Source organism: Alosa alosa, chromosome 16, assembly GCF_017589495.1.
Source record: "Alosa alosa isolate M-15738 ecotype Scorff River chromosome 16, AALO_Geno_1.1, whole genome shotgun sequence".
In the NCBI taxonomy this organism is placed as follows: Eukaryota; Metazoa; Chordata; class Actinopteri; order Clupeiformes; family Clupeidae; genus Alosa; species Alosa alosa.
Genome location: NC_063204.1, coordinates 1,808,987 through 1,835,435, shown reverse-complemented (window position 1 = coordinate 1,835,435; position 26,449 = coordinate 1,808,987). Strand labels below are relative to the sequence as shown.

The window sequence follows — 26,449 nt, the reverse complement described above, 5'->3', positions numbered from 1 at the left end:
AGGCAGGGGGGAAGTGAACACCCTCCCTGCACACTTACACACACACACACACACACACACAGCAGGCCAGAGGGACAAACTCCACCAACATCCACACACTCGGGCGGTGCACACACACACACACACACACACACACACACACACACACACACACACACAGCTCTCAAAGGAGTGGGACTCCTGAGTGCAACCAGTTGGCAGCTGAGAGGACCAGAGCAGAGACCCACAGATCTGGGACAGCGGAAGACCAACGGTCAAGGTCTGGGAGTGGACATAAGGTCAGAGGAGAGAGAGAGAGAGAGAGAGAGAGAGAGAGAGAGAGGGGAAAGGCTCTATCAGGTGAAGAGGAGAGAGAGTGAGAGAAGAAGCTGGTTGAGGAGAAAGAAGGAGAGAGTAAGGGAGAGAGAGGGAGATAGAGTAAGGGAGAAAGAAGGAGAGAGTAAGGGAGAGAGAGGGAGAGAGAGTAAGGGAGAGAGAGAGAGAGGTGTATCGGGTTGAGTGCGGCTACTTTTGGACCTCCATGGAGATGGAAAGACTGAACGGACACGGAGGACTCAAAGTGGACGGTGGGCTGGTGAAGCTCCTAAAAGCAGCGCTGGCGTTGACCGCGTGCGTCTGTCTGTCACTCCTTGTAGCCGTCCTCGTAGGTAAGCTGTCTTCTCTCTCTCACTCTCTCTCTTCATTTCTATCTATCTCTCTCTCTCTACTCACCTCTATCACACACACACATACACACACACATACACATACTTGCTCTTTGTGACTGAGAGCATGTAAGCTGAGAGCATGTAAACAGGTGCCATGTGTTCGGGCACTTTTGGATTCTCACAGGCGGACTCGTGTGGATCGCACACTCCCACACTTCAACACATCGGCAGCATCGTGGGAAAGCCTATGTGTGCCATGTCCCACTAAGAAGGGGGTTAGGCAGCGTGCATGTGTGTGTTTTAGATTATTTTGGGAGTGTATTTGGTTACAAAGTTCTCTCTCTCACACACACACTCGTTCACTCTCTCTCCCTCCGCTAGTATGTAATTACATAAGAAGTGCTGGATGGAGTAGAGACTGCTTATATTCATGTGGAGTAGAGACCCTGCTTATATTCATATGGGGATTGTGGATGTAGATGCTTACATTCATGTGGAGTTGGGTGTCCAAGACTGTGTGTTTTGTCTGTGTGTACATGTTAGTATTTGTTTATTTGTTTGTGTGTGTTTGTGTCTGCCTGAATGCTAAAGTTAAAATTGTGTGTGTGTGTGTGTGTGTGTGTGTGTGTGTGTGTGCGTGCATGCATACATTTGTATTTTGTTTGTATGTGTGTGTGCATGCAACTGTGCTCGCATGTGTTTGTTAGTGTGTTTGTGTGTGTGTGAGAGAGAGAGTCTATTGTCAGAGGAAGGCTAGGAGGGGTGGCATTTCAACATTGTTTACTAGAGTTATGGTGCAGGGGTAGCCAACATTTTTGTGGGTAAAGGGTTTTGGTAATTATGCCTGTGCTTAAACATGCACACACACAAGCTCCAAAATGATGATTGGAGTCACACACACACACACACACACACACACACACACACACACACACACACACACACACACACACTCTGAAGCAGGTAATGAGTTCACATGCTGTTTTCGAATGCGTAAATGACCGATGCACTTATTCATGCTTGACATCATCCACAGTCCAGAACGGGGCTAATCTGTAGACACGCTCCCTGCTCTAGTTCCCCTACAGAGTCCTGGTCTCAGCACTAGTTCCCTTAAAGGGTTCCAGTCTCTACACTAGTTCCCTTATAGAGTTCCAGTCTTTGCACTAGTTCCCTTACAGAGTCCTGGTCTCAGCACTAGTTTCCTTAAAGGGTTCCAGTCTCTACACTAGTTCCCCTAATGTATAGCAGGGGTTGGCAACCCACGGCTCCGGAGCCGCATGCGGCTCTTTGATCCCTCTGATGCGGCTCAGCTTTTGAAAATAATAATGAGTAGCCTAGGCCTATTTAATTAAAATGTATTTTATTTTAGTTCGTAGGTCTATCTGAGTAATTTATATAACTTCCCACCTCCCACCTTGACTCTGTAACCGTAGCCTGCACAATTTTGTTACATTCGCGGTTCGTTGCCATGGCAATATCAAACAAAATCACCGATTTCCCTCCATTTCAGTCAACAAGAACACTTGTTATTTTGATGTGTGCGCTTGCTGTAGGCTAGAATTGCCAGATAAGGAAAATGTGATTTGGTTAATCACTATCTACTTCTTGATAAATTGCATAGCATTGGTCTGTGTAAGAAGTCACTCTTTTGGTTTAATTCATATTTTCATTTTAGGCACCAATGTGTGGTTTTCAATGGCTGTCTTTCCCAGTACACGGTCATGGAAAAGGGGGTTCCACAAGGTTCATGCCTAGGCCCTCTTTTGTTCTCTATATTTATTAAGGACCTTCCAAAAATATGCTCCAACTCTAATATCTTGCTGTATGCTGATGACACTGTTATTTATTCTGCTAAATGCAATATTAATTTAAACAAGTCTTCATTGCAATCAGATTTTGACAACATTCAAAAGTGGTTCGCAGATAATGGGCTCATACTTAATAAAGCTAAGTCTTACAGTATGCTTTTTGACAATAGATCAACCTGTTACAATCACACTCTGTCAATAAGGTTCTTGGATGATACACTTATGGAGAATGTGGAAGAATTTAAATAATTGGGCCTACTGCTTGATGCAAATCTCTCCTTCAAGTCCCATATTGACTCTGTTGTGAAGAAAATTAATTTCAACCTTAGACTCTTGTATCGCTCTATAAATTGTTTCACTCAACAGATCAGATTACGAATTGTAACACAGCTTTTATTTCCCATCCTTGACTATGCAGACATTGTGTATATGAATACAACAGAATCACATCTGAAATCTTTAAATGTTGTCTTCAACAGCCTCTGTCGATTTGTGTTGAGATGTCCATACCTTACCCACCATTGTCACACGTATCAGCAACTGAATCTCTTATCACCTAAGGCCAGACGGCAACTACACTGGCTTCAGTTTATCTATAAATGCTTTTTCTTTAATTATCCATCTTATTTACAAAATTATTTAAATCCATATAGGTCTACTTATGGGTTTAGACATCTTGATCATTTGTTTTTTTCTGTTCCAAGTATATCTAAAGAAATAGGGAGGCGTGCCTTCAAATTTAAAGCTCCTTCTGACTGGAATAGTCTACCCAGCTCATTGAGATCTACTTCATCTTTTCCACTTTTTAAGTCATCCCTATTAAACTGTTTGCAATCATGTGACCAATGCACATGCTTTCCTGGTGGTTGACTGAAATCTATCTATAGGCCTATGTTTGTGTACTTGTATTTATTAGATGTGCATATACTTGCTTATTTCTCTTACTTCTACTTCTTTTATTCACTTTAACTCATTTTCAATTGTGGTTTTCTCCTGTGTCCTTTATTTGTATTTTTTTTTTTTTTTTTAATGTATTACAAATTAAATTTCTGTTTTTACCAACATAAATCTATTAGGTTAGAGAGTTTGGACTGCTTTGTAGCTTGTAGTGATGAAGAGCTTTGGTGTGGATGTATGCGTGTGTGTAATATATGTGTTTGGTGTTTTTGGGACCCCCTCGAAAACGAGATGCCTCATCTCAAGGGGTTATCCCTTAATAAAGAAATTGAAATTGAATTGAAATTGAAATGTCAAAAAGGAAACGTCAGCAACCACAGCTTGCGAGTGCGAACATAAACGGGCTGAAATGGGAAAGTTTCCATCCGAAGGTGCAAAATGAACTGCCCGTTATATATCGCACACTGCAACGAGTTAGTATTGCTGTGTTAACCCTATTCCACTTGCATGTGAGAAATCTTTCCCACATATGAAAGATATAAAGACAAACCTGCGCTCACGTTTAAGGGCAATTCCGTGCAAAACTGTTACATCTATAACGCCAACACAATGCCATGGTCTATTTAGTTGGCGTTATATGACAGTTTTGCGTGGAGTTGCCCTTAAATGATGACAGCCTCAATTCTTGCATGAAACTTCACCTCACTGAATATGAGCCAGCCAGACTCCAAGGCCATCGCCAAATCTAATCTCTGGTAGGCCTAATGTTCAATTTCACCAATGACATGTCAATGAAACTTGTGTTGTGAACTATGATGTTACTTTGCATACCAAAGAACACTGGGAAAATAGGGGGTGGTGTTTAGCCTACATGGGAAGCCTAAGGCCTATACTTATGTCATTCCACTTTACATTTCAAGTAGCTTGCACATTACTTTTAAAACCAGTAGATAATGTATTAATCCTCTGTTGAATGAAAGTAACTGTATGTTAAATATCCAAACTTTTTCTTGTAACCATCTTTATGTGGCTCTTCTGAGATTAAAAAAAATAAATTTGGTAAAAGTGGCTCTCCAGGCAAAAAAGGTTTCCGACCCCTGCCCTACAGAGTTCCAGTCTCTACACTAGTTCCCCTACAGAGTCCTGGTCCCTGCAAAATGCACTGTATTTCCATAGGCGTTCTATGCTATGAATGTGTGTGTGTGTGTGTGTGTGTGTGTGTGTGTGTGTGTGTGTGTGTGTGTGTGTGTGTGTGTGTGTGTGTGTGTGCAGTGTTTCCCATACATTGACTTATTTGTGGCGGCCCACCACAATATCAACATTGACTACCACACAATGATTTTCCTGGTTGTACTAAATTGTGCTTATATCTGGTTGGTTAGAATCATAACCGCGCTGCACTAATTTGTTAAAAACTGTTGCATTCGAGTTAATTCTGCAAACCTACCACCACAAATAGAATTCAATTCTGTGGGAAACACTGGTGTGTGTTCTATGCTATAAATGTATCCATTTGTGCACACATGTGATGCATGCATGTGTGAGGGAGAGAAATAGACAACTGTTGCTGTGTTCATTTGTCTGTTTGTTTATATGTGAGTTCCAGCATCTGTGCACATGGTTGCTAGTGCTCTCACTGACCTGCTATGTGTGTGTGTGTGTGTGTGTGTGTGTGTGTGTGTGTGTGTGTGGACGGTGTCCTGAGGACGCAGTAGCTCAGCATTCCTGATGACACCCTAGCCTTCAACAGCTGACTATACTCTGGGCCGGCAAGGAAGCTATGTTTGTGCGTGTGTGTGTCTGTCTATCTGTGTGTGTGTGTGTCTGTCTATCTGTGTGTGTGTGTGTGTGTGTGTGTGTGTGTGTGTGTGTGTGTGTGTCTATCTCTGTGTGTGTGTGTGTGTGTGTGTGTCTGTCTATCTGTGTGTGTGTGTGTCTGTCTCATCTGTGTGTGTGTGTGTGTGTGTGTGTGTGTGTGTGTGTGTGTGTGTGTGTGTGTGTGTGTGTGTGTGTGTGTCTGTCTATCTGTGTGTGTGTCTGTCTATCTGTGTGTGTGTGTGTGTGTGTGTGTGTGTGTGTGTGTGTGTGTGTGTGTGTGTGTTTTCTTCTGATCTGTCTGCTGAGCTATTGTCTAAGAGTGTATGCTGCATGACTTCATGTGTTTGCATAAGCGTACAGTTACAGTAGTGTACGCCGGCGACCGGTTCAATTCCCGCCCCCTGGTCCTTTCCGGATCATTCAACACTATCCTATCACATTAAAGATCTAATGTTCTCACATGATAACCTCTCTCCCTGAAACACTATCCTATCACATTAAAGGCCTAATGTTCTCACATGATAACCTCTCTCCCTGAAACACTATCCTATCACATTAAAGGCCTAATGTTCTCACATGATAACCTCTCTCCCTGAAACACTATCCTATCACATTAAAGGTCTAATGTTCTCACATGATAACCTCTCTCCCTGAAACAACCATACATCTCTTTACTTTTAATATTGAAATCCTGATCATTATTACAAATTCTCCGTAATCTCTGGAATTGACCAAAAGGAATGTTCTTAATGAGTGTAGATGAGTGAAAGCTTTTAGCATGAAGTGATGTGTTTTTATGTGACTCAAATGTGTTTGTGTTAAAGTTTCCCAGAGGAGCAAGGAGGAGTTCTGCCTGACCTCACAATGCATTGAAGCAGGTGGGTCTCATCTGATCGCTCATGGTGCCTACATCAGATATTTCACATGTCTTCTGAAATGGTGTGTGAGAGAGGAAGTGTGTGTGTGTCTGCGTGTGTCTGTCTCTCTCTCTCTCTCTCTCTCTCTCTCTCTCTCTCTCTCTCTCTCTGTGTGTGTGTGAATGTGGCCTCAGGTGTGAGTGCATGACCCTGTCACTGAGTAAATCTTGTAAACAGTGATAGTCAACTTTAAGTGTAGTGTAGTTGTTGTGACCCAAAAAGCATTGTTTTGCTCATGTTTGTTCATATGTATAGCTCATGTTTGTTCATAGTTATAGTTCTTAGCAGTTGATGTAATAAGCATTACATGAACATTACAATTAACAGTTTAATGTAGTCATAAAGCTTAAATAAACAAAAGAATATTAGTAATAGACTATGGTTTAACAGAATAATAACAATAAACACATACAAACCATATACACCATCCAAGAAAGTGGCCAAAAGATGTATGATATGAAGAATAGTCTGTGATATAATGGCCATGATGAAGAGCCAGTATTCTGATCGTGGATTAAGCCTAGTCCTAGACTAAAGGCTCCTTTTCAGCAGAGATTCATTTATGTTCTCTTTTGTCTTAGTCTTGGAAAAGGTTTATTTCTTCACTTGAAGAAACAGCCGAATTGGACTAGTCTTCATTGCTCGCAAGCTTTAAAAAGCCTGGTGAAGCCCTTAGGAAATGCAGACCTATGTGTGCTGTCCCCTTCCCAGCTCAGCTCATAGCTACCATAGGTGTTCCATAATCACACCATACCTGAATGCCTCCATGAGTCACTGATGAAAGGTCACTGCTGTCCCCTCTCGGCGTACTGTATGTCACAGCGGGCTCGGTCCTCAGTAAGATGGACCACCACGCTTCTCCCTGTGATGACTTCTTCCAGTACGCCTGCGGAGGATGGATAAAGGACAACCCCATTCCGGAAGATTCCTCCAGTTATGGCATCTACCCATGGCTGAGGCAGAATGTGGACATCAAACTAAAAGGTTCCCCCACAGAGAGACACACTGTAGGCAGCTAGTCTCCTCTATACATGGGAAGCAGTTTATTTGACGGTGGCGTTTGTGCGCTTTATTTCAGAGTTGCTGGAGCAGCCTATGGATGCGGGGGACATCGAGGCAGTCCAGAAGGCTAAGGTGCTCTACCAGTCATGCATGAATGAAGGTAAGTGAACAAAGCACTGGACATTCTTGTGATCTCTTAGGTCAAGTACCGAGGCGTTCCTAACAGCCACTGAAAGGCTGATCTTTGTCATTTTTCCCCCCTTTTGTTTCCATGCCCAATGTGTGCATGCACTGCTTGCTATTCGGAACCCTGTTTTAGAACACGAGCGAGCGGTATTTATGGTGTGGAAGTTACAGTAATATAGTCTGGTGTGTGCTGCCTGTTTGCCCGTAGCTAGTTCATTTGACTCATTTGTTCTTGTGCCTGCTTGTAAACCTGAGGTAATTAATTAGCTAATTAACGCGTCCAGATGGTTGACGCTGGCGGATGGGAGGAACCCCTGCGCTTCCTCATGGGCCCTCCTCTCTGGCCCTTCTGTGTGTGTGTGCGTGCGTGTGTGTGTGCTCGTGTGTTTGTTTGTGCATGCGTGCGTGCATGCGTGTGTGCTCGTGTGTGTGCGCGTGTGTGCTCGTGTGTGTGTGTGTGTCAGGCTTTAGATGGGTGGTAGCAAGAGGTTTGTGTCCCATAGGCTGATTGCAGTCTTGAGTGTGTTTTGGACTCTTAAAGTATGGCCAGTCAGCATATTGTAGGGTTCGGTTTGCTGGGGTAACTGTTTTTGCAGTTCATTATACTGTAGTTTTGATGTCAGAGCACACCACCAAAGATAAACGGATGAGGATGCCAGCAGCCAGTTTTATATTTCTTGGACTACATTTGCTAGCTTAGCAATGGCCCCTGGAATGAATGCAGCTGTACTCCAACGCTGTCTGGTCTGAATGCAGCTGTACTCCAACACTGTCTGGTCTGTTTAACGGCTCCGTGCCCTTTGTCTGCAGGCCTTTTGGAGCAGGAAGATGCCACGCCCCTGCTGCAGGTTTTAAAGCAGCGGGAGTTCCGTTGGCCGGTTCTCGGGGACGCGTTAGGTTCCGACTGGCGATGGGAGGAACCCCAGTTCGACCTGCTGAAGATGCTGGCCCAGATCCGCACTCAGCACAGCAAGTCGGTCCTCGTCCGGTTCTACGTCTCCCCAGATGACAAGAGTTCCAACAAGTACATCATCAAGGTGAGCCAGCCCATCTCAAGTACATCATCAAGGGGAGCCAGCCCATCTCAAGTACATCATCAAGGGGAGCCAGCCCATCTCAAGTACATCATCAAGGGGAGCCAGCCCATCTTAGACATACACTCCCTGACATCCATGACTCCTGTACATTTCTTCTTCTTCTTCTTCTTCTTCTTCTTCTTCTTCTTCCTCCTCATTCCTCATGGATTAACCCCACTGATGCTGACCCTGACGCTACTGGTGCTATTGCACCGGGCACTACCATACGGACAGTTTCCACATCCTTTATGGCTGTCAGCATTAATCTTGTCATAATCAGTCATATTTTTTTGTGTTTCTTTGTGCCTAGCTTGACCAGGCGTCCCTCACCTTGCCGTCCAGAGAGGATTACATCACCAACACCACAGAGGCTACTAGGGTGAGTCAGCTGGTACCGGTACTGTAGACCCAACCTCACCCTAACCTCAACACAACCTCATCTCAACACAACCTCAACCCAACCTCATCTCAACCCAACCTCAACACAACCTCACCCTAACCTCAACCTCATCTCAACCCAACCTCAACACAACCTCACCCTAACCTCAACCTCATCTCAAACCAACCTCACCCTAATCTTATGTTCAAGCTGACTCAGCAGGAAGCTAGTGTGTTCTGAGCTGACTCAGCAGGAAGCTAGTGTGTTCTGAGCTAGTGCTGCTATTCTTTACGCCTTTCTTTCCTCCTCTCTGTCTTCTCACACACAGAGAGTCTGTGTAGTGTCTCACCCCCCCTCTCTCTCTTCCTCTCTCTTTCTTCCTCTACCTCTTTCTCTCTCTCTCTCTCTCTCTCTTCTACCTCTTTTTCTCTGTATGTGTTTTTTTGTGTCAGTATTTGTGTTTTGTAAACCCTGACACAGTCAAAGAACAGGACCCCTTATATGTTTTTGCTTACATGTTCTTGACTTGTAAAAATGTAAATGTTGTCTTGTCCTGTCCTTGGTGTCTGGGCAGTATCGGGAGTCCTTGCTGAGCCTGATGGTGGATATCGCTGTCATGCTTGGTGCCAAACAGCAGGCCGCAGAGACTCAGATGAAAGCCGTGCTTGACTTTGAGATTAAGGTTGCCCAGGTGAGATGGACATTAGACAATCAGACGGTTCTTCAGTCAATACACAGTGACACCAAAGGTTGTAGTGCTCGTAAAATGAAAATCCTAAATAACCATTATTAATATGAAATTCATTTGTATTTTTTTTTTTAATTTTATTACTTTTAATAAATTGTTTAAAATGATGGGATACTATTAGTGTCCAATCATGTTGTTTTATGATATTCTGTGAAAGAAAAAAAAAATTGTGGACATGCCAAACCGTTGGGTCTCGGTTGATGTTCTATCACCTTGATGTGCATTGGAGAGAAAGTGTTGCAGAGGCGTCCGAGGTCATCAAGCCTCATGCTCTCCATCAGCCCCCCTAGTAATCACTTCAACCCTGATAGAGCTCAGAGACCACCACAATAGCAACAACCATCATAGAACAGTAGCCTACTGGGTCCATGAATAAGTACAAAAGGTTTTGTCTAGAAAACATGAGAAAATGCCCTGTAAAAACAAGCTAGTACTATTCATAGCTGATACTTCAGACAGTGAAGGCATCTCAACTTTTGGTTAAACTATCAATTGTATCTACAGTAATGTAGTGTTCATATATTATAAGCTAATGTATTGTTCATATGTTATAAGCTAATGTAGTGTTCATATATTATAAGCTAATGTAGTGTTCATATATTATAAGCTAATGTAATGTTCATATATTATAAGCTAATTCCTATATTATAAGCTAATGTAGTGTTCATATATTATAAGCTAATGTAATGTTCATATATTATAAGCTAATTCCTATATTATAAGCTAATGCACTGTTCATATAAGTGGTTTTGGACAAGAGCATCTGCCAAACACCATGGACTCCAAATAAACAGAGCGAATGGAAAGATATTTTAGGCTCTACTGTGCTCCATCACTGAGGATCCCACACTGATACTTTGTTTGTCTGTTGTTCTTTTAATAGATTATGATCCCCTTTGAGAACCGCACCAGTGAGAACATGTACAACAGATACAGCCTGTCGCGTTGGCAACGCACGGTTCCAGAGGTTAGACATTGGCCTAGCACTCCACATCCGTCATCTGCCACTGACCACTCAAGTACACTTCATCTACACTACACACTAGCCTGCTGAAGTATGCACTCACACAAGAGATATACTCTTTGTTATAGTAGGCTATAGTTGTGTATAGTAGCATATGGTATGCCAGTATGAATTTCACATGACATTTCACAAAAAGCTAAATTAGTTGCGGTTCCTCTGGAACAAGTATAGAACATTCCTTCGACTTCCTCTTTATTTCTTGTCTTTCTTGTCTTTCTGTCTCCCTATCTCAAAGTCAAAGTCGCAGTCAGCTTTATTGTCAATAGGCTACTTGCACGAAAGGCTGTCAGTGCGCTCGTTTGTTTTCCAGTGGAGCGTTAGCTGTGTTGTCACGGCAACTTTTATATTCTGCTCCTACATCTTCACTCCGACACTGAATATCTTGTTTGCCCAATAATAAATTCAATTCAAATTTGAACACACACATTTTATCGTAACATGCTGATTCATTAGGTGCAACACCCAACCAGGTCCGTGTAGACACTAATTACTTTAACAATAGCGGCAGGTTCAAACACACCTGGCTCCAAACGAGCGTATTAGAACCTTTGCTGCAGGTAGCCCATGTCCATGTATGACATACAGTAGAATCGAAAAAACGTTTCTCTCTATCCCACGTTTCTCTCTATCCCACGGTTTCTCTCTATCCTACGGTTTCTCTCTATCCCACGTTTCTCTCTATCCCACGGTTTTTTAACGGCAGTAATGAAAATAAAGTAAAAGAGTGCATTTGTTTATCAGTATCTGTTTATCTCCCTCTCTTTCTGTACATCCCTCTCTCTATCTATTTATCTATAATGTCCCTGTCTCTCTGTCTCTATCTATCAATCATGTCCCTGTCTCTCTCAATCATGTCCCTGTCTAACTCTCTATCTATATATCTATCTATCTATCTATCTATCTATCTATCATGTCCCTCTCTCTCTCTATCTATCAATCATGTCCCTGTCTCTCTCTCTCTCTCTCTCTCTCTCAATCATGTCCCTGTCTATCTCTCTCTCTCTCTCTCTCTCTCATTCATGTCCCTGTCTATCTCTCTCTCTCTCTCTCTCTCTCTCTCATTCATGTCCCTGTCTCTCTCTCTGCCTGCAGTTTAGTTGGCTGAATTTCATCAAAGCCTCCATCGACACTAAGCAACACCCAGACCTGGTCATTTCCTCATCAGAGCCAGTTATAGTGCGTGCGCCACAGTACTTCAAAGACCTCTTCAAGCTCCTCAACAGCACTGAGCCGAGGTAAACAGTCCAGACTTGTGCCATTGATCTTTTGACCAGAGCCTGGTCCTCACACACACATGCCCATTAATCACAGCTCATTAAACGGGCGGCTTGTGCGTGTGTCTGGAGAGTCAATGTCATTTAGCCTGTATCTGGAGGACCTGTGTGTGTGTGTGTGTGTGTGTGTGTGTGTGTAGTGGTTAAGGAGCTGGGCTAGCGTGCAGTATCCTGTAGGGTGGTGGTAGTGTAGTGGTTAAGGAGCTGGGCTAGCGTGCAGTATCCTGTAGGGTGGTGATAGTGTAGTGGTTAAGGAGCTGGGCTAGCGTGCAGTATCTGGAGGACCTCTGTGTGTGTGTGTGTGTGTGTTTGTGTGTGTGTGTGTGTGTGTGTGTGTGTGTGTGTGTTGTGGGGCAGTGATAGTGTAGCGGTTAAGGAGCTGGGAGCTGGGCTAGCGTGCAGTATCCTGTAGGGCGGTGGTAGTGTAGTGGTTAAGGAGCTGGGCTAGCGTGCAGTATCTGGAGGACCTGTGTGTGTGTGTGTGTGTGTGTGTGTAGCTGGGCTAGCGTGCAGTATCTGGAGGACCTCTGTGTGTGTGTGTGTGTGTGTGTAGTGGTTAAGGAGCTGGGCTAGCGTGCAGTATCCTGTAGGGCAGTGGTAGTGTAGTGGTTAAGGAGCTGGGCTAGCGTGCAGTAGTGTAGTGGTTAAGGAGCTGGGCTAGCGTGCAGTAGTGTAGTGGTTAAGGAGCTGGGCTAGCGTGCAGTAGCCTGTAGGGCAGTGGTAGTGTGGTGGTTAAGGAGCTGGGCTAGCGTGCAGTATCCTGAAAAGTTGTGGGTTCAATTCCCGGTTTGCACCGTTGCCCTTGAGCAATGCACTTCACCCCAAGTTACTCCGGTGACAATGTGATCCCTTGAAATATATTTGACATATGTACTGTAAGTCACTTTGAACAACAGTGTCTGCTACATGTAAATGAATAAATGTGTGTGTGTGTTTGTATGCGTAGGTGTATATAGTGCAGCTTCTGAAAGCAGTTAGACCAAGGACATGAAAACTTTTCTCTACATTCCCCTCTGCCTTTCTCTCCTCCTCCTCTTCCTCCTCCTCCTCCCCCTCCTCCTCCTCCTCCTCTTCCTCCTTCTCCTCCTCTCCTTGGCCTGCAGGACCATCGCCAACTATGTCATGTGGAGAGCGGTTCTCTCCAGGGTCTCTACCCTCAGCAGAAGGTTCCTCTACAGATACCTGGACTTCGAGAGGGTCAGTGTGCTCCGGCCACCTTTTGGCTGTGCAGCTGTCTGCAATTCTCAATCATAGTCTGTGTGTATTTTCAGATAAAGAGAAATGGTCTGACGTACATAGAGAGAGAGACAGAAAAAGAGAGAGAGAGAGAGACTCACAAAAACATTTTACTCCAGGGACAGAGTATGATGTGGGGGTTAAGTATGTTCTACATAATTCTGTCAACATACACTTGGCCCATTGTTTTCTCTCAGATGTCAGCACTCTGATATAAAGGAAATCTCTGCACTACTCACTCATTATGACATATGACAGCAATGCAACCATCAACTAGAACCACTCATATCACCCATGAAAGGGACGCCTCCTCCTCTCCAACTGTGTTGTGGTATGCCATAGCTTTTTGTCCCCTCCGGCTCTCCTTACTGGCCTCTCTGTAAGTGACTTTTCTTGCTTCCTGTCCTTAGGTGATATCGGGGACCACTTCACTTACCCCTCGCTGGGACAAGTGTGTGAACTATGTGGAAAACACTCTCATATATGCCACTGGACGATTGTTTGTCGACAAGCACTTTCAAGAAGATAAGAAGCATATGGTACACTGCACATTTGTTTTTAAATGCACTTATAAAAATCGGTGTGCCAGGGTTTCTTTCTCGCCTCATTTTGTATCTGATCCAGATGATCACTGCATTGTGTGGTTTAATATTGAAATTATGTTTTTAATCCTTAACAAACAGGCATGTACAGTATATTTTATATCATTAATGCAGGCTTGGCAGGCTTTGTGATGCATACAACTAATTGAATTAAATCACATAGGAAATAGTCTGGCTCCCTCTTGTGGTCAAACCACATCAGTGCCATTCCCAGATGGCAGTGTCCTAGATGGCATGTTGTTGTGGGCACAGACCTGTGGCCTATTGCACAAAAGCAGAATTAAGACATCCGGGATAAGTTACTGAGCTGAGCTCAATGAATCCAAAACAAGAGCATACAGGCTTAATTGGTTGCACAAAGACCAAGCCAGGATGAGCAGACACGGATTCATCAAGCCAGGTGAAACCTATCCTGGATAAGTGCACGCTCACGGCTCCCTCAAATAGACCCCGCCACCGATCACAGATTCACTGATTCACCATGGCAACTAGCGGCTTCGTTGCTTCTTCTACGGTGTGAAGTAGGTAGATAGCCTTCTCACAACAGCAAAAAACAGCAACACCTCTGTTTAGGAGAATATTGCAGCTAGTGCCGCGACCACCAAGCGCAAAATGGTTAGGCACTCCCGTGATGTCACATTGTCACATGACAGGTCGGGAATGGCGATATGTAAAAGCTATTTAATGATCACAAACATTTAAATAATGACAGTGGGTCTAGATATATGTGATAACAATGTGTACTGGGCAGTGGAATAACTATTGGTTTCCGTTTGTGGTGACTCCTGACTGAGATAAGGGATGAGATTAAATAGATCCAGGCTAGCTCCACAGAATAAATCGCCATGGTAACTTATACCATAACATATCCTGCTGCCCCCTGTCCCGCTTTTGTGCAACTGGATCACGGATAAATTGAGCCAGGATAACCAAGATATCCCGGCTTAATCCCTTATCCTAGTTTTGTGCAATAGGCCCCTGTAGACTTACCTACAGGGTAACCTGTGGAGGGTCAGGACCACAGCCATAAGCCAGTTGGACTTCATGTTGGTCAACATGTGCTAAGGACCCTGACGTAAGTGGGCTCATGACTGTCTGTGCTTGCTCAGATGGAGGAGCTCATTGACGGGATTCGCTGGGCCTTCATCGACATGCTGGAGAAAGAGAATGATTGGATGGATGATGTCACCAAAAAGAAAGCCGTAGAAAAGGTGGGCAATGGGTCATCTGCACGATCCTCCTTTTGTCCATTTGCAATGTGTTGAGTAGCCACTGAGCGATAAAGGGGGTACCCACTTCATCATGAACTGACAAAAGGGTCATATTCCCTTAAAGGGACACCAGGCAACGTTTTCGTGTTAATTACTCATCTTCGTAAGTCGGTATATGGTTAAATGACTCATTACAGGGCGAATGAAGGCTCTCTCGCCCGCCCCTACTGCCTGTAGGAAGAATATCCCACTTGCAAGTTCAGTGTATCGTACCCGGCGACCGAAGCAGGATCAGTTTACATCCTGCATACAGCACAGAGGCAGGCTAACGAAACGCTAGAGATTGTTGCAAACGTGTGTATAATGGCAGAGCCGGTGAAGAAGCAGTGAAAACCCTTGACGGAAGATGCAAAGAAAAGGAAAAAAGCTTCAGACCGAGCGAGGGGGAGTTTCGTAGAGAAAAAGCATCAAGCTTGCCTGGTATCCCTTTAAGTTACTTTCCTTAGTTAAAGTTAATGTTGACTGGTATTTAGCCGACTTTTATCCACAATGACACACACTTGCCACAGGGGGTTTGGGAAGCGGACCTGGGTTGACCGGTAGTCTCAGGCGATGACATCAGCACTGCTCCAACACACACACACACACCACGGTGGCCCGTGGGCCATGCTGCAGTGGTGTGTTCCACAGCCTGGCCTGGCCTCACACCATGTGGTCTGTTCCCTCTGTCCAGGCCCATGCAGTGCTGCCCAAGGTGGGCTACCCAGAGTTCATCCTCAACGACACATACATCAACGAGGACATCAAAGAGGTACTGGAGCTCCCACTTACAGTACATGCAGAATACTTGTGGCTGTCTGTCTTAAGGCTAAAGTTCAGGGTTTTACAGTTGTGAATGCATAGACACGTCAGTGTATGAGTGTGTGTGTGTGTGTGTGTGTGTGTGTGTGTGTACGTGTACGTGTACGTGTACATATATGTGTATGTTTGAATGTGAAATGTTTATTGTGTGTGTGTGTGTGTGTGTGTGTGTGTGCGTGTACGTGTATGTTTGAATGTGAAATGTTTATGTGTGTGTGTGTGTGTGTGTGTGTGTGTGTGTGTACGTGTACGCGTATATGTGTATGTTTGAATGTGAAATGTTGATTGTGTGTGTGTGTGTGTGTGTCCTTTCCCTCTCAGCTGTCGTTCTCGGAGAAGGACTACTTTGGGAATGTGATGCAGACGCTTCGCTTCATCGCCCAATCAGACATCGGCTGGCTCAGGAAGCCTGTGCCTCGCACTGAGTAAGTGCCCTGACACGCCGACTCTCCAATCCCCTGCCTATACCTAACAATCACACACACACACACACACACACACACACACACACACACACATACAGAGTAAGTGCCCTGACACGCTGACTCTCCAATCCCCTGCCGATACCTAACAAGCACACACGCACACACACACACACACACACACACACACACACACACACACACACACACACACACACACACACACACACACATACAGAGTAAGTGCCCTGACACGCCGACTCTCCAGTCCCCAACCCATGCTTAACAATCGCACACTCATACTCACACACTCATGTTGTTTATTGTTTCAGTTATTTGAGTGAACAGGGTGAACACCTTTGTCATTCATATACTTCACAGACTTGATAAACATTGATATTTCTTTATGTTCTTTAACTGTATTTCAGATGGTTCACAAATCCCACCACAGTCAACGCCTTCTACAGCTCCTTCACCAATCAGATCAGTAAGACTCATTTTTAGCGTTCTCTGCCTAGTCTCGCTTGGAATGCTCTCCCCAAGAGCATTGAATTTATTACCGTCGGAGGAAGCCCAGCGGGCAACCACTTGTTATTGCATATTGTTGCATATTTTTTTCACAAATCATTTATCTAATTTTAATCTCAACGTAAATGACACAGAGACAGACGTGTGCTTACAGATCATTGTTATTGCATGATGTCTCATGGGTCTTTTTGTGCCACTTGTAGTCAAACGATGTCTTTGTATTCACTCTGTCAGTAGGAATGTGGCAGTGCCGCTTTTGTCTATTGGGAATAAAAAAGCATGCTTGTGGACGCGGCCTACACACAGCGTGGGCACGCAGCTCGAGAAACAGCCACAGTAATAAGCACCATCTCATATCTCTCAAAAGAGCTGGCATGACAATTAGGGGTGTGGGTCTTGCACGGGAGGAATCCACTTCAACACCCCCTCAGGCTCAGAGGACAGAGCCGCAGCATGCCGGGGTGTCGGAGGAATAATACATATTTGCACCTTAAGTGTGTATTAGTGACTGAATTGTAGGTGTGGACCTGTACTCTGGGTGTAGATGGACCCTACGTGTGTCTGGGTGTCGTGCGGACCTGTGTCTGGGTGGGACCTCCAGACGGGTCATTAGTGTGTTTCTCTCTCTCCAGGGTTCCCAGCGGGGGAGCTGCAGAAGCCCTTCTTCTGGGGCATGGACTACCCACGGTGAGGGCAGCGCCACGGCACTCGACTAGCTTGTCCTCCGCCATCGCCACCCTCGCCACCCTCACCACAGACAGACAGACAGACAGACAGACAGACTGAGAAACAGACACACCGACACACAGCCAGCCAGCTGGCCAGACAAACAGACATAAACACAGGCAGACAGCATGATATTTTAATGCTCCTTAAATGTGTATGGCCTCTCTCTTTCAATCTCTCTCTCTCTCTTTCTCTCTCTCTCTCTCTCTTTCAATCTCTCTTTCTCTCTCTCTCTCTCTCTCTCTCTCTTTCTCTGTTCCTCTTCCTCCCTCTGGATCTCCTCTCTATGTGTGTGTGTGTGTGTGTGTGTGTGTGTGTGTGTGTGTGTGTGTGTGTGTGTGTGTGTGTGTGTGTGTGTGTGTGTGTATGTGTATGTGTGTGTGTGTGTATGTATGTGTGTGTGTGTGTATGTGTGTGTGTGTGTGCATGTGTGTGTGTGTGTATGTGTGTGTGTGTGTGTATTTTGTGTCTGTATGTTTTTACTCCCTCTTTCTTTCTCTCACTCTGTGTGTGTGTGTGTGTGTGTGTGTTTCAGGTCGCTGAGTTATGGAGCCATCGGTGTCATAGTGGGACATGAGTTGACACACGGCTTCGATAATAATGGTAGGAGGGATGTTGCTATGCTCCAGCCCACAGCACACACACACACACACACACACACACACAGCCCACAGCGCCTGGATGCCTTATCCTGTCACACACACACACACACACACACACACACACACACACACACACAGCCCACAGCGCCTGGATGCCTTATCCTGTCACACACACACACACACACACACACACACACACACACACACACACACACACACCTTATCCTGTCACACGCAGTGATGTAATGCTCCCCACGGGGAGAACGGCCGCACGTGGGAATCTCATGAGCAACACAAATGACGTTGGAGATGACATTGCACTTCATTACATCTCCAAGAGTACTTCGTCATCATATCAGGACAGAGAGAATGTTATTCAACTTCTCTGATATAGAACTGAAAGCCCCATGTTTGCATTTGATTTTGTTTTTGTGGTGCTGTAAATTTTTTGTAAATGTGGTGCTATTTATTTTAGGCTATTCTTGCTCAGATGTTCAGCATACTGTAGGCTAGGCCTATGTCCGATTTATTTTCGGACATACAGTATTCTTGCTCAGATGTTCAGCATCACCGATTAGCTGGAATACATGAATGTCCACGTAAGGGCATTGCTATGACGGGTGACATTAGAAACTTCTGCCTAGAACATCTGACAAAGATAACGAATTCCTTCGGCTGACAATCTATATCTTCATAGAGAATATCGTATAATATTGTATATATATATGCGAGGGATTTTAGAGGCCGCCATATATATATATAGTCTATATATGGCGGTCTCTAAAACCCCTCGCCTGCGTAAGAGAGCCCTCATTTATTTGGCGCCTCCAATGTCGTATGGATCATCTAGGCACGCCTTGACATTGTCTCAATTGTTAGTGGAGGGGTGGTACTTATAAAGGGTGTGGTTAACGGAAACCTCGGGTTAACTAAGAACATAACCTGCTCGGAGCAGGTTTGAGATGCAGCGAAATTGCGATGGCAGCATGCCTCGGTTGAAATATATCCACCTTCCGTGGTCACGGGTTGTCGGGGAAGTTAGCATGCCCTGCGTGATCAAGTTATACCGAAGTTAACCAGATAAGCCAATGTCAGCGTAGTACAGGACGAGTGGATGCGGTTTGGGTGATATATTGAATTCTCTGGAGAATATCAGAGAGCAATACCAAGTGTGTGTGTGTGTGTGTGTGTGTGTGTGTGTGTGTGTCTATGCAGGTAGAAAATATGACAAAGATGGGAACCTAGACCTGTGGTGGACCAATGCCTCCATCACCCGCTTCAATGAGAAGACCCAGTGCATGGTGGACCAGTACAACAACTATCGCTGGAAAGAGGCCGGATTAAATGTACAGTAGGCAACACACACACACACACTGATGTACACACACACACACACACACACACACACACACACACACACATTCATGTACATACATACACACATACATACACACACACACACACACACACACACACACACACACACACACACACACACACACACACACCTTCCCCCAATATACATCCATACCTGTGAGGTCACCTTTACAGTGGCTCTTGTTTGACGGTCCATCTTTAGCCTCCTCAGGGTGACTGCAGTCCCAGAGAGTCTCCATCCTGAGACAGTAAATGGCTTTTCAGCACCCTGAGGAGCTCAGGATCAACTCCATGCACTAAATCAATTCAGAATGCAAATCCTGGTGTGTGTGGATCTGCACTGCATTCCTCACGGATATGAGCCGTTGTTTATGTGGCACTTTGGAATCGCCCCTCATCCTGCTTCTTGAGTGACATCAGAGGAGGCAGATGGCAGACAGCACTTTCTCAGATGAAAGAGTCCACCTGCACTCCCTTATCCATCTCTATTCCAACTCTATGCCCTTTTGACTGCCTCTCTCTCTTCCTCTCTCTGCCCCTCTCTCCTCCTCTCTCTCTGCCCCCTCTCTCTCCTCCTCTCTCTCTGCCCCCTCTCTCTGCCCCCTCTTTCTCCTCCTCTCTCTCTGCCCCCTCTCTCTGCCCCCTCTTTCTCCTCCTCTCTCTCTGCCCCCTCTCTCTCTCTTCCTCTCTCTGTCCCCTCTCTCCATCTCTCTTCCTCTCTCTCTCTCTCTCTCTCTCTCTCCTGAATGCCAGCTGTGTCTTCTCTCTGTGAGCTGTACCACAATGTGTCTGTGTCCTTACCTGTGTCCATTTCCCTGTCCACTCAGATTCGAGGCAAGAGGACTCTTGCAGAGAACATCGCAGACAACGGTGGGATCCGGGAGGCCTTCAGGGTAGGAGAGAATTGTTTTATTCGCTGACAAAATGTTTCTTTTATCATGAAATGACACTGTTGTTGATCTTCTTCTTTATTGTTTTTTTTAATACGTTTCTAGAATTAGCATACTGTTAATATGAGCTCTTAATGTGGAAAGAGTATTTATTTGTGTAAAGGCTGCAGTGTTTCTGTGTGTAGCGCCTGTGTTTGAAGACTTATTCTTTGCTCTTTCCCTCTCCCTCTCCTTCTCCCTCTTCCTCTTCCTCTCTCTCTCTCTCCCTCTCTCTCTCTCTCTCCCTCTCTCTCTCTCTCTTTTTCTCTGTCTATGTAGGCATACAGAAGGTGGATAGCCAGAGAGAGATCCGGTGCTGAAGAGCCTCTCCTACCAGGTGTGGGTTTGACCAACAACCAGCTCTTCTTCCTCAGTTATGCCCATGTGAGTGATCAGCTGACCACATAACTGCCCCACTCCAGAACCGTCAAAAACAAAATTCATTTACAAGGTTATGGACCCCATAACCAAAAGCAATTAGTGTTCCTTTTATCAGCATGCCATTCACTGTGTTAAAAAACGATGTTGTTTGTTTACGTAAACCAGCATGCCATTCACTGTGTTAAAAAATTATGTTGTTTGTTTACGTAAACATTCACTGTGTTAAAAAACGATGTTGTGTGTTTACGTAAACCAGGTGCGCTGCAATGCCTACAGACCAGAGGCTGCTAGAGACCAGATACAGAGTGGAGCTCACAGTCCTCCTGAGTTCAGGTAAGCTAAGCACCACTCCATACGGCTGCCCCCTCCATCACACACTCCATGCAGTCGCTCCCTCCCTCCATCACACACTCCATGCAGTCGCTCCCTGCCTCCATCACACACTCCATGCAGTCGCTCCCTCCTCCATGCTCCAGTCGCTCCCTCCCTCCCCACACCTCCATGCAGTCGCCCCTCCCTCCATCACACCTCCCCATTAGCTCCCTCCTTCCTTCCATACCTCCCATGTTTTCCCTCCATCCACCCCACACTCCATGCAGTCGCTCCCTCCATCACACCTCCATGCAGTCATCCTCCCCCCTCCATCACACCTCCCATGCAGTCGCTCCCTCCATCACACACTCCATGCAGTCGCTCCTCCCTCCATCACACACTCCATGCAGTCGCTCCCTCCCTCCATCACACACTCCATGCAGTCGCCCCTCCCTCCATCACACACTCCATGCAGTCGCTCCCTCCATCACACACTCCATGCAGTCGCTCCCTCCATCACACACTCCATGCAGTCGCTTCATCCCTCACTCTTCTCCCATCCCCACATCTCCATAGCGACCTGAGGGGAAAAACTGAAGGGTTCTACAGACAGTCAGTTTTGCACAAAGGTGTCACTGGCTGTTATCGATCTCTTTAGTCAGAATTGGGTATGTGGAGATAACGCATAACGAAATGCTAAATATATATATATATATATGTCTTTACAAATCCTGAACTGTGTAGTAGAGTCTTTAATTGTTCAGTTTTTAATTGAATTGTTCTACCATGGTTAGACGGGCTATAAAAGCTCTAGAGAGAAACTGAAGGATATCTCCCTGCTGTGGCTGCCTTACAGGGTTGTAGGTGCGATGAGCAACTTTGAGGAGTTTCGGAAGGCCTTCAACTGTCCAGAGACGTCCATCATGAACAGAGGATCCCAGTCGTGTCGAGTGTGGTAACGAGGAAGGCTCGCTCTCTGGACAGCACGGGAGGCCTCTTGTTTGTGGTCCAAAAAAATAAACAAAAACAAAAAACACAGCTAATCAAAGATAAATAAACAAACTGGAACAGAATTATCTAGATTCTAGAATGGAATATTGATATTGTTAAGTAACACTGTGACTTGCACAGTCATAGGCCTGGTGGTGATGCAGTGAGTGTTGTCCAGGAAGTCATATATGTTTGCATACTGTGAGGGATGTGTGCTTTGTCCAGTCTCTTCAGTACTGCTGCATCACAGTGAATGTGATGAACCGCTACTGTTAGGATTCTAGAACTGATGCAAATGTGATGGTCTAAAATTGACGACTCATGCACTCATGCACTGTATCTGATCAAAAGGAATCGGAGGCTAGTTTGTTGTCTTTCTGAACTTTATCCATGTTTTCTTGTGTTTGATTGTGAGCTAATATCATGACTGAAGAAATTATTTTCACTGTAGAAGATGTGATGCAGTATTGTATTTGTGCTTGTTCTCTGTGTGCACACGCGTGTGTGTGTGTGTGTGTGTGTGTGCGCGCCTGTGTGCATGCATATGTGTGTGTGTGCGCGTGTGTGCATGCATATGTGTATGTGTGCGTGTGTGTGCATGCATGCATATGTGTGTGTGTTTGTGCACGTGTGTGCATGCATATGTGTGTGTGTGTGCGCGTGTGTACATGCATATGTGTGTGCGTTTGTGCATGCATATGTGTGTGCATGCATATGTGTGTGTGTGTATGCGCATGTATGTGCAGGTGTGTGCAAATGAGGTCTGAGTATGTTCTCAAAGTGAAAAGTAGAAAATTCTACATCTGAGCATTCTGCTTTTGTTGATCTGCTTTATGGTTGTCGCTCCATGCTTGATGTTGATGTGGCTTTTCACATTTTAGATGTGATCTACCCCTCGGAGAGGCCGGACGACTCATTCAGCTGCCTTAGTTTTTATTCCACATTCCATATGTAGGTGATGCAGGTTGTTGACTTTTGTCTAATTTGCGACGGAAATAACAGGAATTGTTTGTCTTTAACATCTTATTATGATTACCATAATGTATCATCTAGAACTAAACAAATAATCAGAAATTATGATTGTTAATGTGTGTTAATGTCCAACTTCGCCACACAACCAATAGGGGCTCTAAATCATTTCTGTGGGTCTTTCATAATGCCATACTTCATTTCCCATTAAATTATAATTATTCAATTTATTTTTTGTTTCAATTAAGATAGGTCTTTTATGAGCAAATAAATGATTCACAGTTGATAAAACTAAAGAACATCAGCTTCTAGTATCACTCTGTGTTGCATCTCTGGTGATTGTTTTTTAAAACTCACTGTTGACAACTAGGTTTGACTACCTCATTCATCTGAATTAGTAAACATGTCGTTTTTTCCATTTGATTATAACCTACCCAATAAAATCATAACACGTTTTGAAGACCTTTATCATATTCTTTTGTCCTGTATTTATTTGTGTTCTCTATAAAATCATAACACGTTTTGAAGACCTTTATCATATTCTTTTGTCCTGTATTTATTTGTGTCCTCTATAAAATCATAACACGTTTTGAAGACCTTTATCATATTCTCTTGTCCTTGTATTTATTTGTGTCCTCTATAAAATCATAACACGTTTTGAAGACCTTTATCATATTCTCTTGTCCTTGTATTTATTTGTGTCCTCTATAAAACCATAACACGTTTTGAAGACCTTTATCATATTCTCTTGTCCTGTATTTATTTGTGTTCTCTTTTCCTTCCAACCTGCATGTGCTATATCATGACACAAAGACATAGACAAGTCACATGCCCACTAGATAGATAGATAGATAGATAGATAGATAGATAGAGATACTTTATTGATCCCCAAGGGGAAATTCAAGGTCTCAGTAGCATACAGACATCACACACAACATGCACTTACAGCAGAAAAAGTAATATAAAGTATATAAATATAAAAAAAAAACTGAACAATAAAGACGGTAGAAGATATAAAATACTAAAAATACTAAACACTAGTTCCATTACAAAATCCCAGTTGGTGATCAATTCTTTTTTCAGGGCAATATACTAATCTCCTTTCAGCACAGTGCCTCATACAGACTTCCAGAGGTCTTCGTTAGCTTCATTCAGCAGGGGAATTTTAAACATTCTAACAAAAGACACTGTTCTGCAACAATGTAAGGTTCTAAAATTCCAGATATTCTTTAGAGCGTTCATTTTCCAACATTCCCGTCACATCGGTGTGACAGTACTGGCTGAAAGATTAGGCCAGAGACTGTTGATAAAGTCAATCTAGACAACTAGACAACTAGACAACCTTTGGTTAGGCCTCTGTGCATTCTGAAACTTGTGGGGTGGATGGTGTGGAGTGGATGGGGGATGGTGTGGGGTGGATGGTGTGGGGTGGGGTGGATGGTGTGGGGTGGATGGGGGATGTTGTGGGGTGGATGGTGCGGGACTGAGCCAGAGGGTGTGGTCGTGATGCAGTGTGTGCCCCCCCCCCCCCGTGCAGGGCTAATCAGGTAGGATCCATCAGGTGGCCCTAAAATAGCACGCAGGGAAATGAGCTGAATGAGAAATAGAGTTGTGCTGTCTGCTGGATATACATAGAGCCTGGAGAATCTCCACGCTGCTGCTGCTTCTCCACTCTACAACACACACACACACACACACACACCAGGGCTCCGAACCGGTTCAAGGAACGAAAACGAAAACGAAGCGGAATTTTCACGAATTTTACGAGGAGCGGAAGCGAAAGCGAAAACAAAATGGTCTTCAACTGTTCCGAACAGAAACGTTATTCTGAAATCTACAAAACCGGTTAATAACGTTTTTTTTTGTTCTCTATATATTTTGTGATATCATGAGAGGCTACACGGCTCTCGGCGGGACAGTTCAGCAGTGCAAGGACACAAATTTAGGGTATAACGAAGGTTTTTAATCAAGTTCTGGGGAATTAACAAAAAGGTAACTAAGGATAAGGTTGATTGTTCAACCGTCAAAACTTAAACAAGGTCTCTTCAAGCGAAAAGTCATAGTCGATTCCCTCAGGTAAATCTCTTTGTGAAAACTAGTCTTCAGCCTTACTTTTAGACAGCACCGCGGCCCGTGGCCAATCCGGTGGTAAGTATTCCAGTCTTCAGGTAAGTATTCCAGTCTTCAGGTAAGTATTCCAGTCTTCAGGTAGAAAGTGCCGCCGACCGTCTGTAGCTCCTCTGAGAGCACAACTTGAGCTTGTCTCTCAAATCCCACTCCCACACCAACTGTGTCTCTGGGCCTTAAAAAGCCCTTCAGCTCATCAGGCCCTGATCGGTCTCAGGTGTGTTGGGATATCGTGTGTTTGAGGGGTGGAGTTTCCAACTCCCCAGCAGATGGAGCCAAAGCTGTCGTGACTGCAGCCATCTCAGGGGAGCGTGGCGGCCCTCCAGAGCGCAGCCTCTCGTGACATCACACATCCCCCCTCGAGACCGGCGCCCCGCCGTCGGTGAAGGAGGCGAAGAAGGCGTCGCGCCGGGACAGGGCATCCGCATTGCCGTGGCGCTTGCCAGCCCTGTGAACAACAGAAAAGTTAAATGCTTGCAAGCTTAAAAACCATCTGGTAATCCTACTGTTAGTCTCCCGGTTCCTGGCCATCCACTGTAGAGGGGCATGATCCGACACCACCGTGAACCGTCGACCCAGGGAGGTAGAACCGCAGGGATTCCAGGGCCCAGGTCACAGCGAGGCATTCCTTTCCCACAGTGGAATAGTTCCTCTCCCTTGGAAGTAGCTTCCTGCTGAGGTAGAGAGCGGGATGTTCCTCACCGTCATGTGCCTGGGAAGTACAGCACCCAGACCCACCTCCGAAGCGTCCGCCTGGACAATGAAGTCCTTCTTGAAGTCCGCGCCACCAGGATCGGACTGGAACACAGGACTTGCTTTAGGTCGACGAGGCGCCTCCGCCTCGGGAGTCCACCTCACCATTTGTGAGTGGCGTTTGGTTGTCAGCTCTGTTAGAGGTGCAGCAATGGTAGCAAAATCCGTAATAAACCGTCTGTAGTAGCGGCTAGGCCAAAAATGACCTCACCTGTTTTTGGTGATGGGCGTGGCCAGTCCTGTATGGCCCATAACTTGGCTTCCTGAGGCTTGACCAACCCCGCCCAATGGTGTACCCCAAGTAGTTCGTCTCGCTGAAGGCCAGCCTACACTTTTTGGGTTTGCCGTGAGCCCTGCTTCCCGAGTGAATCAATCACAGCCTGTACCGGGGCAAGTGGCTGGCCCAATCGGGACTTTGGATGACTACATCGTCAAATATGCTGCAGCATTACCTCTTGTGGGGTGCGAGGGTGATCCATCAAGCGCTGGAGCGTGGCAGGCGCTCCGTCGGGTATACTGGTAGAGCCCCCTGGTGTGGCAAAGGCCGTCTTCACCTTCGGCCGCCGGGGTCAGGGGCACCTGCCCGCCTTTGGTGAGGTCAAGGGTGGTTATGGCGAGCATGCCCCAAAGGAGTCTATCAAGTC

At 45.2% G+C, this 26,449-nt stretch overlaps 1 protein-coding gene across 1 annotated transcript; it reads left to right on the top strand.

Moving 5' to 3' along the window:
- Positions 1–418: 418 nt before the first annotated feature.
- phex (phosphate regulating endopeptidase homolog, X-linked) lies at positions 419–22,521 on the top strand. Its single transcript, XM_048267172.1, has 22 exons — positions 419–647; positions 5,998–6,051; positions 6,913–7,074; positions 7,169–7,252; positions 8,089–8,315; positions 8,665–8,733; positions 9,308–9,424; positions 10,365–10,448; positions 11,598–11,740; positions 12,883–12,976; positions 13,426–13,554; positions 14,727–14,828; positions 15,562–15,639; positions 16,011–16,114; positions 16,540–16,598; positions 17,272–17,326; positions 17,901–17,968; positions 19,183–19,313; positions 20,172–20,237; positions 20,553–20,657; positions 20,911–20,987; positions 21,823–22,521. Exons 1-22 carry the CDS (start codon positions 521–523, stop codon positions 21,923–21,925), a joined length of 2,238 nt encoding a protein of 745 aa, XP_048123129.1. The 5' UTR covers positions 419–520; the 3' UTR covers positions 21,926–22,521.
- The last annotated feature ends 3,928 nt before the right edge of the window (positions 22,522–26,449 follow it).